General features: G+C 37.4%; 1 protein-coding gene across 1 annotated transcript in view; it reads right to left on the bottom strand.

Moving 5' to 3' along the window:
* Window positions 1-13,524, bottom strand: part of CEP120 (centrosomal protein 120kDa) — a 146,854-nt gene that overhangs the window by 72,428 nt on the left and 60,902 nt on the right. Inside the window, exons 10-11 of the mRNA XM_006871631.1 lie at window positions 8,130-8,279; window positions 6,507-6,689 (exon numbers count right to left, since the gene is read on the bottom strand). Of these exons, the coding sequence (XP_006871693.1) occupies window positions 6,507-6,689; window positions 8,130-8,279 (333 nt within the window). The remainder of the gene's footprint in view (window positions 1-6,506; window positions 6,690-8,129; window positions 8,280-13,524) is intronic.

Raw genomic sequence — 13,524 nt, 5'->3', positions numbered from 1 at the left:
TCTTCCTCTTTTTTTGTTGACTCACCACCAAGCATCATAACTTTCTCCAGGAACTGATCCCTCCTGATAATATGTCCTGGGTATGAGATATGAAGTCTGGCCATACTGGCTTCTAAGGAGCATTATGACTATACTTGCTCAGATTTAAAATGGCCACTACCAGTAGATTTCAGCTCTGGTAGCATAGTGGTTACGAGTCGGGATGCCAACCTCAAGGTAAGCAGTTCGAAACTACCAGCGTTTCTGTGGGATAAAGATGATGTGTTCTGCTCCCGTAAGGATTTACAGCCACGGAAACCCTGTGCAGGGTCAGTATGAGTCGGAACTGACTCCATGGTACTTACCAACAACAATGCATATGATACCAATCTTTATGCATGCCATTTCATTTTTGACAACTTCCAATTTTCCCAGATTCATACTTCATACATTCCATATTTCAATTATTGATGGATGTTTACACCTGTTTCCCCTCATTTTGACTTGTGCCCCCTCAGCAAATTATGTTCCCTAAATTTTACTTCATTAGCATCCTCACAATCAACTCTACTTTGAAGAGGCAGCTCTTCCTTCAGAAGTTGTATGATTTTTTACAAAACTGATTATCAAAAAAAAAAGTAGCTGATAAAATGTACAACCAAACCTCATGGTATTTGGTTCCTTGGTTTGGAATATTTTAAGTATTTTCTTCACCTCGTAAGTTTTAAGACTAAGGCATTCTTAACATTTTGAGTGCCTTCCAACCTGAGGGGCTCATTTTCTGGCACTATATCTGACAATATTCTGGTTCTATTCACCATGTTTCAATATTCAATATTCTGGTGCTGATCTACTGCTATTCATAAGATTTTCAGTGCCTAAACATTCAGAAGTAGTCCACCTCCTCTTCTTCCTAGTCTATCTTAATCTGAAAGCTCAGCTGAAGCCTGTCTACCTTGGATATGCCCTGCTGGAATTTAAAGTACCAGTAGCATGGCTTTCAAGAAATTTGGAAGACAACTATCTGGCTGACTGATTGGAAGAAATCCATATTTGTGCCCATTCCAAAGAGAGGTAACCCAACGGAATGCAGAAATCATCGGAAAATCTCTTTTAATATCCCATGCGAGTAAAGTTTTACTAAAGCTAATAAAGAAACGGCTGCAAGCATAAATTGACAAAGAATTTCCAGAGGTTCAAGCCGGACTCAGAAGAGTACGTGGAATGAGGGATATCACTGCTGATGTCTAATGGATCTTGGATGAAAGCAGAGAATGTCAGAAAGATGTTTACCTGTGTTTTATTGACTATGCAAAGGCTTCCGATTGTGTGGATCATGACAAGCTATGAACAACATTGCAAAGTATGAGTATTCCGGAACACTTAATTGTGCTCATGAGGCATCTGTACCTGGACCAAGAGGCAGTAGTTCTAACAGAACATGGGACGCTGAATGGTTTAAAATTTAAGAAAGGTATGCGACAAGGTTGTATTCTTTCACCATACTTATTCAACCTGTATGCTGAGCAAATAATCTGAGAAGCTGGATTACATGAAGAAGAGCACGTGACATCAGGATTTGAGGAAGACTCATTAACAACCTGCTATGTGCAGATAGATGATACAAGCTTGCTTGCTGAAATCAAAGAGGACTTAAAATACTTATTGATGAAGATCAAAGACCACAGTCTTCAGCATAGGTTGCATCTCAATATAAAGAAAACAAAAATTCTGACCACTGGACCAACAAACAGTATCCACATAAATGGAGAAAAAAACTGAACTTGTCAAAGCCTTCATTTTGCTCAGATAAACCCAGCTTCTCAGATTATTTGCTCAGCATACAAGTTGAATAAGTATGGTAAAAGAATACAACCTTGTCGCACACCTTTTTAAATTTTAAACCATTCAGTGTTCCCATGTTCTGTTCGAACAATTGCCTCTTGGTCCAGGTACAGATCTTTAGTATATCCCACCTGAATTAGGAGACCATCTCAAGAATAAACTTAATGCACAGAACTCTAATGACTAACTGTGGGATAACAGCAAGTATATTATACATGAAGAAAGCCAAAGTTCATTAAAAAGACAGGAAAGAAAGGATCAAAATGAATGTCAGAAAGGTCTCTGAAACTTGCTCTTGAACACAGAGTAGCTAAAGCAAACAGAAGAAATGATGAAGTAAAAGAGCTAAACAAAAGATTCCAAAGGGCAGCTTGAGAAGACAAAGTAGAATATTATACTGAAATGTGCAGACCTGGGGATAGGCAACTAAGCAGGAAGAACACACTCAGAATTCTTACAGTGAAAGAGCTGGGGAGAAGAAAAAAAAAAAAAAATCCAAGCCTCAATTTGCAATATTCTATGGACAAACTTTTGAACAATACATGAAACATCAAAAGACAATAGAAGGAATACATAGTAACTGTACCAAAAAGAACTGGTCACCATCCAAATAAACATTCCAATAGGTAGCATACGATCAAGAATTTATGGTACAGAGGGAAGAAGTTCAAGCAGCACTGAAAGCATTGGCAGAAATCAAAGCTCCAGAAACCTACAGAACACAAATCATGATGCCTGTACAAACTGGTGCAATGCTGGAAGTACCCACTCATCAATTTGCCAAGAAATTTGGAAGACAGTTCTAGCTACCTGGACAGCTGACTGGAAGAAAACCCATATATGTGCCCATTCCAAAGAAAAATAGTCCAAAAAAAGTTTTTAATTATCAAACAATATCATTAATATCACATGTAGTAAAATTTTGATGATGATAATTCATGAATAATTGTAACAGTATAACAAGGGAATTGCCAGAAATTCAAGTTGGTTTCAGAAGAGGCTGTGGAATGAATAGTATCATTACTGATGTCTGATAAATTGTGGCTGAAACTGGAGAAAACCAGAAAGAATATCAGACAATACATGTGTTTTATTCAAAGGCATTCAAAAGTGTAGATTATAACAAATTATACAATTTGTTATACAAAAAGTATAGATTATAACAAATTTCAGAGAATTAGAATTCCAAACACTATTAATAGTGCTCATGCAGAACCTTAACAAAGACAAAGAGGAAGTCATTCAAACAGCATAATGAGATATTATGGCGTTTTAAAATGAGAAAAGTGAGCATCAAGGACATCGCCTTTCACCATAGTTATTTGATCTATATGCTAAGGAAATTGTCCAAGAAGCTGGACAATATAAAGAAGAATACAGCATCAGGACTGCAAGATTCGTTTGTTGTTTGTTGTTAAGTGTCTTCCAGTTGGTTCTGAATCATAATGACTCTATTGTATAGGGTTTCCAATGAGCAGCTGGTAAATTTGAACCGCTGACCTTGTGGTTCACACAGACTTTTCAATCCAGTGCATTATCCTACAGTGACACACCAGGACTCATTATTGACCTACAATATGCAGGACTGAGGACTGAGGTGAACCTAACCAGAACCATGGTAATTTCAATTGCCTCATATGCATACAAAAGCTGGGCAATGAATATGAAAGAGCTGATGTCAGACTATCTAGATGGTACTAGCCAACCACTGTTGACTGCTAAAAAAAGGGATCCCTTTAGATAGAATAAGAGAAAAATGTGGACCAAAACTCAAAATCATAAAAAAGACTAGACTTGTTAGTCGGAAAGAGACTGGTGAAACACTGAGACTATGACCCTTAGTCACTCTTCAGGCATGAAACTGAAATCCAAACCTGTGATTCAACTTTCAGCCAAGCAATACACAGGTCTATAAGGTGAATAATAACACCAGGGAGGTGAGTATTCCTTAGAACAATCAAGTCATAAAAGTTCAAAACGGCAGCACTGGCCCAGAGACAAAGATCAGAAGACAGCAAAAGATAAGAAAGAAGAACAAATGGAAATGAGAAACAGGGAGAAAATGTAAGATTTTGATGAATGATTGGATGAATGCTTTAATATTATAGAATTACAGTCAATATAATAAATAAAAAGTGTATGAACTGCTGAATGGAAAATTAATTCTCTGTAAATGTTTACCCAAATCACGATAAAAAGTCAAAAAATAAAACAAAATGCCATATTACATTGGATAAAATCTGCTGCAAAAGACCTCTTGGAAGTGTTAAAAAGCAAAGATTACCTTGAGGACTGAGGTGCACCTGACCCAAGCCATGGTATGTTTAATTAGCTCATATGCATGCAAAAGCTGGACAATGAATAAAAAAAGACCAAAGAAGAATGGATTCTTTTGCATTATGGTGTCGGTGAGAATTATGTTCAGAATACCACTGACTGACAGAAGAAGGAACAAATCTGTCTTGGAATAAATATTGTCAGAATGTTCCTTAGAAGGGAGAATGGCATGACTTGATCTTGTTTACTTTGAACATTGTATCAGGAGGGACCAATTCCTGGAGAAAGATATCATGCTTGGTAGAGTCAACTTTAGAGAGGAAGACCCTCAATAAGATGGAATTGATTACACACTGGCTGCAATAATGGACTAAAGCATAGCAAAAAATGTGAGGCTAGCAAAGGATTGAGCAGTTATGTTTTTTAGTACACAGGTCTGCTATGAATTGGAAATAACTCAACAGATTTAATAATTCCTCTGTTGTTGTTGTTATGTGCCGCGGAGTCAGTTCCGACTCACAGCAACCCTGTACCGGGTTTCCGAGGCTGTAAATCTTTACAGGAGCAGAAAGCCTCATCTTTCTCCCACGGAGACACTGGTAGTTTCGAACTGCTAACAATGAGATTAGTAGCCTGATTCGTAACCACTACGCTACCAGAGCTCCTTAATAATTTCCCCACTCTTGATTATATAGATTCTTTTTTTTTTCTTCATTTTTGCTGAGATGAACACACTTGTATATAAATCTTTTACTAGACATATACAGTGTCTCATTGAAATTGCTAGGTCAGTTACATGTCATTTTTATAATAACAAGTATATCCCTGCAACATAGAACCATGTGTAGCATTTATCATTAAGCAAAAACAAGACAAAAATGTTACGAGAAAATAAAATATCAGCAAACATTGTTTTGTATAAATCAAATATATTACATAAATCATCAAACAAAATATGGATGCATCAAAAAAAAACCCGTTACTCTTAGTAAACTTTTGAATTTTCTTATTCTAATTTCACAGGTATCAGAAAAAATGAATGAAGTAAAACAAAACACTACCACATTTGAAATTCTGGGTATATCTGAAGTAATTACTTAGAGAAATCTAAAACTTTCTGTCTACAGTTAAAGTTGTTGTTATGTGCCGTGGAGTCGGTTCTGACTCATAGTGACCCTGTACAGGGTTTCCAAGGCTGTAAATCTTTACGGGAGCAGAAAGCCTCCTCTTTCTCCCGTGGAACAGCTGGTAGTTTCAAACTGCTGACCATAGATTAGCAGCCCGATTCGTAACCACTACGCTACCAGAGCTCAGTAAATGCTAATATTGAGACTCAGTAATATTAATTATTCAATTCAATTAAGTTACTCAATTATTAATAATTAAATTATTTTCATATTATATTTATGGATGCAGAAAAGCATACTAAATTTTTGGACCGATTTCTAATAACAGGAGTTGAAACAAAAATAATTTTCAGTTAACCATAATTTTTGATTTTCTAAAAACCTAGTTGCCTGATCTCCAAGTCACTTCAGTCTCTGGAAGTGACTAGGGACAAAGAAGAATAAGGAAGAGAATGTTAATAATACTTGTTCTGTAGATCTAAGCTTTTTATAAAGTTTTCTTTCTATGTACTATGACATAAAAGGCATATGATACAGAAAAAGTAGCAACAAATTATTTCAGAGACTGCTTCTGACTGCCAAACATTTACAACATTCTCAAACTTTATATTTAAAGTAGAAGTAAAAATATTTTTCAAGTAAAAGAAGTCACAGTCCAATGTAAAAGTACCTTTTAGTTGTTTGATGATGCATGGAGGGGATTGTAATCTTTGCAATGAAACGGAATACGATTTGATGAATGTAAAACTAATGTTCTCCCATGTAAACTATCACTTAATTCACACACAAAAAAAACTAAGAAAAAGAAAAACTATATATAAATTTAACTCTAAGTTGTTGTTGTTGTTGTTGTTAGGTGCCGTCGAGTCGGTTCCGACCCATAACGACCCTGTATAGGGTTTCCAAGGAGCGACTAATGAGCTTGAACCACCGACCTTGCAGTTCAAACGGCTTTGCAATCTGGTGCATTAACCCACAGTGCCACACCAGCACTAATAACTAATTACTAAATAAGAAAGCAGATTAATCTCTGAATAAAATATTGCCAAGCTAATAAGACTAGAGGGAAGAAGGAAACGTCAACAGCTTGAGTAATTACTAGCATTATAACAGCACAGAGTACTTTGAGAAGGTACAATGAATATCAGAAAACTAGAGAACAAACAGGGATCTATGACCAACAGGTCACAGCAGAGTAGAAAAAAGATAAAAAGACTATAGCTGTGGTTAGTTAATCAGAATCATTAACTTCACTAAAAACAAAACAAACTATATTACCCTTGTGCTGCCATAACAGGCACACTTTCACTGTAAGTTTGTCGCCAACACTGTTCACCATCAGCGCCTAAAAAGCGGGTTTTCTCTGAAGAAAAAATGTTGGAAAGCTGGATTCTTGCGATTCCCAGAAGTAAATCTTTACTCATTTTATCCTTGTGCCATAACTCAACCAGCAATGGAATCCTACAGAAGAGAGAAATACGTATTTACACCTATCAACTCTGAACTAAATTCTTTCCTGAACTAATATCTTTGAATTCTCTTAATGTAGTAGTGCAATGTCATCTAATACACAACTGCTAAAGATTCAATTGCAGGTATTTTTCCTTTCAATAAATAAAACCCTTCAAAAAACAATCATTCCTAAAAACGATTAAATCATTTTTTATTACTTTTCATTTTTTTGTTTAAAAATACACAAATTTGAACTGTGATAATGAGAAAGAAAAAAGACATTTCATAGATTTCATTTTCACCCCTAAATCAATTTCAGATAGTTGGGTTAAAACCTCCAGTGTGCATATGAAGACAACAGAAAACGTAAATAACACAAGGATACATCAAAAGTATTGCTATAAAATTATAGAAATCTTATTAAATGAAAATACTAAAATGTGAAGAAACTTTCATTTGTTGACGTACCTTCCATCTAGGTCTATAATTTCTGAAGGCAGTTTTTCCATCTAACCCTTCACTCAAGAATTCTGTGCTCTCCAATTATACCACATCAAAATGGCAGTTTTAATATCCTTGTAGGACTCAGATTGTGTTCCTTTTCAATGTTCTTTGAGTTTGTGAACCAGAGACTATGTAGGGTCAAGATCAAGGCTGTAGGGTAGGTGGAATAAGGTTCACTCATACACACACACACACACACAAAAAAAAACAAATCTCATAGGAAAGCCCTTGTTACCCTTACAGAATAAGCAAGTGCATTGTCACAAGGAAAAAAAAATTCCTCAGCACAGCTTTCATGGCCTGTTTCTAATCAGACCCTGTGATCATCCTGAGTCCTTCATGAAAATCTACCAAGATCACTCCTTTGGAATCCAAAAAACAGTTGCTGCACCTTCTAAGCTAACCTCTCTGTCTTAAATTGAACTGGCCCAGAAGATTCCCTTGGATTCTAATGTTCTTGGACGTGTTTTTGAAGGCACCTTTACTGACACTAAGACAAGTATATTAGAGAGAACTTGTCTGCAGACATCCACTGAATGCAGAGACATGCACAGAGACATTGTGCTTGGAGTAAACCCATACATGCATTAAATGAAACATTAGTAGCAATACTTTTTGACTTACCCTTGTATATGACATTCAATAAAACAGCAATGATTAATTCTTAATTATTTATCATTATGAAACACTACCATGTTAATCATACACTGTTTTTACAAAGTTCAAATATCCAATTTTAGGCAAATAATAACATGAAAATCGGGAAAAGCCTTATGATCACATAAAGCTCTGTAGTACAAGCAAACAATGTCAGACTTAACTAGTAAATTTGTTTCTTGAATCTGCTTTGGATCTAAACCTGTAAGGATTCCTCTTTTTAATATGTGTAAATCTTCAAGACCTGTTTTTAAGAAAATAATTTCATATACATAGTATATACATTACCTTAAAAAGGTTTCTTGCAGCTGATGAGGCATAGTTGCAAAATCAAATGCACAGTAAGATTGGGGTAGAAACACTTCCATGTTTTTACGAACTTCTACAGGAGGATTAGTCATAATGGGGGCTGCACTTCCAAAGAATGGATATGAGTACCTAAAATGTAAGGATAACACAGTCTTACTACAGTTTCAGGTAAGATTTATAGTTTGATATTTAAAAAAGAAAAAAAGGGACTTCTGGTGTGGTGCTGAAGGAGCAACACTACACTGTAAACCACAAGGTTGGCAGCTCAAACCCACCAGCTACAGGAAACCCTACAGAGGGTCACTGAGTCGAAACTGACTCCATGGCACTTAACAGCAACATTTAAAAAAAGAAGACCTTCAAAGATGATCTTGGATCTGCGGGACTTGATGGCGGCTAGGGTGGAGGTACAGTGAAGGTCGCCGTCAGCAATAAAACACAATACCAGGCAAAGCAGATCTCTCAGCAGAAACCATGCAAACAAAAAGGCAATGGGGAGACATATATAAAACGCTGAAAGAAAAAAATTGCCAACCAAGGATCCTTTATCCAGCAAAGCTATCAATCAAATAAGACAGTGTAATCAAAACATTCCAGGATAAACAGAAGCTAAGGGATTTTGCCAAAGACAACCCTACACTATAAAACATCCTAAAGGGAGTTCTGTGGACTGAGAACCAACAAGAACAGACAATAAAAAAAGAAGAGACTTCTGGTTTCGGCCACAGCAAAGGAAGGGAAATCTCCACGCTGGATGGTCTGCGATCTCACGTAGGAAGCACTGACAGAACAACTCCAGAGCTCCAGATCTACCATAAGGTCCAGGTCGTCAGCTTCCCACATTCACAATGACAAAATCATGATGTTAAGGAAAATACTGCAAGTTAGGAATCTGGAGATGGGACTCCCTCTGTGGTCACCCTGCTCTGGCAGAGTTTAGAGGGCGGGACTACAGCCATTCCCTCTCAGTGAACTGGCTCTAAAAGCGGTGCAGAGACACTTAAAAAAGAAGCACAGGAGACGCTACACAATTCTCCCACATCTTCCCTGGGGCGCCTTCTTCACTCATCCAGGAGGCCAACAGGCAGGTGGAGGTGCACCCCTAAAAAACAGCCCTAACCCCGCATCTTCCACATGGTACAGAGAGAACGAGCTTGGCGACCACTAATGATGTCAGCTGCAGAGACAAAGCCCTAAGATTGATTTGTGCAAGACCCTTGGTGGCTGTGTGCCTTGGAGTTGGTTCCAACTCTAGGCGGTCCTGTGCAGGGTTTTGGGGGTTGTAGGTCTTTGGGAGAGTGGAGCACCTCGCCTTTCTCCCACGGAGCGGCTGGTGGTTTTGAGCTATTGACCTTGCAGTTCGCGGCACCATTCGTGGCCGCTGTGCTACCTGAACTCCCTGTGCAGTACCCTTATAATATAATCTGTAAAACACCAACATAAAAGGACTCAACCATCTCAAGAATTGCACTGTGCACACACAGACACCTAACTGACCTTCAGAGACAAAAATAATGGACAATCTATCTCCTGTTAACTTCTCAATATCTACCTGTGCACCTCTACTGTAGTGACTAGAGGAGGGGCCTGAGCGAGCGTACACCCTAACCCACTGCTGAAGCTTCTACCGTGCACACACACTGCCTGTGTAGCACGAGACAGTCAACCACAGCTTTATTTCTGTTCCAAAGTAGTGGTATTTGTCTCTACATTTATATTACTTCTGCTTTTATTCCTTTTAATCACACATCTTTCCTGGAGGCGGGAGCTTTTTCTCCCTAAACTACCCAAGAAGAGACAGCAATCATGGCCATATTGCCAAGCTCTAAGCATACTCCATAATATTCCACCATTGAGACAAGAGCCAACAACACCTGCTAAGCATTACATGTGAAAAGGGAAGCCTATGTCCTGATAATATTCACCAGGAGACACACAGTAAGCCTAATAACAAACACCCACTTAAGCATTAAAAAAACAACAACCATATAACTATTGGAAATGACAAACAACAAACAAACAATATCAAAACATGTCCAAAACCAGAAGCAAGCAGCTGTAACAAATGAGCTGGAGACTGATGGGGGCTTTCTATAAGAGGAAGAGCAGGTTTGGGATATGCCTGAGAAACAATTCAGAATAATGATATGGAAACGAATTCAAATGCTCCAAAATGGGGGGGGGGGGGGGGGGGGGGGGGAAAACAAGGAAGAAGTCAGGAAATTACTACAAAAGCAATCAAACAAGATTGATACAGCATTGGAAACAATTCAAAACCTAAAAAAAGAGGTCCAGATGATTAATAATAAAATATCAGAAATGGACAATACACTGAAAGGGGAGAGGAGCAGAAGAAAGGAGATGGAAGCCAGAACTAGCGAGCTGGAAGACAAATCTCTCAGTACTGCTAAGATAGAAGAGCAAGCAGAAAAAAAGATAAAAACATCTGAAGAGAGTCTAAGATTCATGCTGGATAACATAAAGAGGAACAACGTAAGAATTACATTGTTCTGGAACAGGAAGAATCAGAGAAGTCCACAGAGGAGACAGATAGCTGAAGAGCTTCTGGAAGAAAATTTCCCTAACATCTTGAAAGATGAGACGATAAGCATTCAAGAAGCCAAATGTACCCCAGGAAGGATAGACCCAAAAGAAAGTCACCAAGACATATAATAATCAAGTTCTCCAAAATCAAAGACAAGGAGAGAATCCTAAAAGCGGCCAGTGAGAAGAAAAACGTCACTTATAAAGGCAAGCAAATCAGATTAAGCTCTGACTATTCAGAACAAACCATGCAGGCAAGAAGGCACTGGGGAGACATATACAAACACCTATAAGAAAAAAAACTGCCAACCAAGAATCATCTATCCAGCAAAACTGTCAATCACATATGATGGTGGAATCAAGACAATTCCACGATAAACAGAATCTGAGAGATTTTATCAAAACCAACACAAAACTTCAAAACATTCTAAAGGGAGTTCTGTGGACTATAAACAAACAAAAACAGACAACAACCAGAGATGGACAAGTGCGGCACCACCACCTGGAACTGAGTGAACAGATAGTAGAGTCCAAAACAGAACAAGACTATAACAACGAACTCAAGGGAGCTAGAAGGTCAACCAAAGAACAAAATTATATCAATGTTAAAGAGACAAGCGTAGCAACAGAGATCAAGGTGGTGAGGATATCAGGTAAAGTACAGGATGCAATGAACTCTTTTAAAGGGAGAGAAAAGTTAGTAGACTATAAGGTAACCCCAAAGAAAGTTAATACTTCACAACTTACCATAAAAATGAACTTCCAAGCAGAACAAGCAAACATGAAAACTACAAAAAAGCAAACAAGAAATAGCACAAAAACCACAAACCCAACACAAGAAGGCATGCAGAACAAAAGAACGAACAGCACTACCAAAAAAGTAACATAATGGCAGCAATTAACTCATATCTATCGATAAGGAGTTCTAGTAGCGTAGTGGATATGAGTCAGGCTGCAAACCTCAAGGTCAGCAGTTAGAAACTACCAGCTGTTCCATGGGAGAAAGATGAGGCTTTCTGCTCCCGTAAAGATTTACAGCCTTGGAAACCCTGTACAGGGTCACCATGAATCGGAACCAACTCCATGGCACATAACAACAACAACATTGATAATTACATAGAATGTCAATGGATTGAATACACCAGCGAAAAGACAGAGAGTGACAGAATGGATAAGAAAACAAGACCCTTCAATATGCTGAGAGATTTTATGCAAGAGACACACCTTACACACAAAGACAAAAACAGACTAAAAAGTTAAAGGATGGAAAAAATATACAAAGCTAACTGCAACAATAAATAAGCATGAGTGGCAATACTAATATCCAACAAAGTAAACTTTAAGATAAAAATCAGCATAAGAGACAAGAAAGGACATTATCTCTTAATCAAAGGGTCAATTGAGCAAGATAACATAACCATAATAAATATCCACACTCTCAATGAAAGAGCTCCAAGATACATGAAGCAAACTTTACTAGAATTGAAGAAAGAAATACATAAACCTACAATTATTGAGGGAGATTTTAACAAGTCACTTTCGAAAAGGGACCGAACAACCAAAAAGAAACCCAAAAAGTTACAAAGGAACTAAACAACACAATAAACCAACTTGACCTCATACATATATACGGAGCATTCAATCCAACAGCAGCACAAGATATATTCTTCTACAGTGCACATGGACCATTTTAAAGAAGTGAACATGTGTTAGGCCACAAAGCAAGCCTCCATAAATTGACAAACATCAAAATTCTACAGAGCATCTTATCAGACCACAATGCTATAAAACTAGAAATCAACAATAAGACGACCAAGGAAATTAAGTCGCATACATGGAAACTGAACAACACCCTGCTGAAAAGCCACTGGGTAAAAGAAGAAATTAAACGTGAACTCACAAAGTTTCTAGAAACAAACGAGAATGAAAATACAACATACCAAAATCTTTGGGACACAGCAACAATTTATTGCTATACAAGGGCAAATCCAAAAAGAGGAAAGAACCAAAATTAACACATTAACACACACTCTCCAACAATTGGAAGCAGACCAGCAGAGGGAACCTATAGTCACCAAAAGAAAGGAAATAATAAAGAGATGAGCAGAAATAAATGAGATGAAAAATCGAAAAACTATAGAAAGTATCAACAGGACAAGAAGCTGTTTCTTTGAAAGGATTAATAAAATTGACAAGCCACTGGCAAACCTAACAAAAGAAAAGAGGGAAAAGACACAAAAACTCGCATTAGAAACCACAAAGGAAATTTCACAACAGAACCTAACAAAATCAAAAGGATAATAACAGAATACTATGAAGAGTTGTACTCCAACAAATTCGAAAACCTAGGAGAGATGGATATATTTCTAAAAAACATGAACTACCTAAACTTACTCAGAATGAAGCACAAAGATTGAAAAAAACCGTAACAAAAGAAGAAATTGATTAGGTCTTCAAAAAACTTTGAACCAATAGAAGTCAAGGCCCAGATGGCTTCACGAGTGAGTTCTACCAAATATTCAGGGAAGAACTGTCACCAATTCTACTCAAATTATTCCAGAATATAAAAGAGGATGGAAAACTCCCTAATGTTTTTTATAAAGCAAGCATAACCCTCATACCAAAACCAGAGAAGGACATCACTAAAATAGAAAACTATACACCGATATCCCTCATGAACGTAGACGCAAAAATTCTCAGCAAAATCCTAGCCAACAAGATCCAACAGCACATCAAAAAAATAATGCATCATGACCAACTGGGTTTCATAAAAGGGATGCAAGGATGATTCAACATTAGAAAAACAATCCATGTAATCCCCATATAAATA

Source organism: Chrysochloris asiatica, unplaced genomic scaffold (assembly GCF_000296735.1).
Source record: "Chrysochloris asiatica unplaced genomic scaffold, ChrAsi1.0 scaffold00171, whole genome shotgun sequence".
NCBI classification, from domain to species: Eukaryota; Metazoa; Chordata; class Mammalia; order Afrosoricida; family Chrysochloridae; genus Chrysochloris; species Chrysochloris asiatica.
Note: the sequence above shows the minus strand (reverse complement) of the source record. Positions and strands in the feature narration are given on the sequence as shown.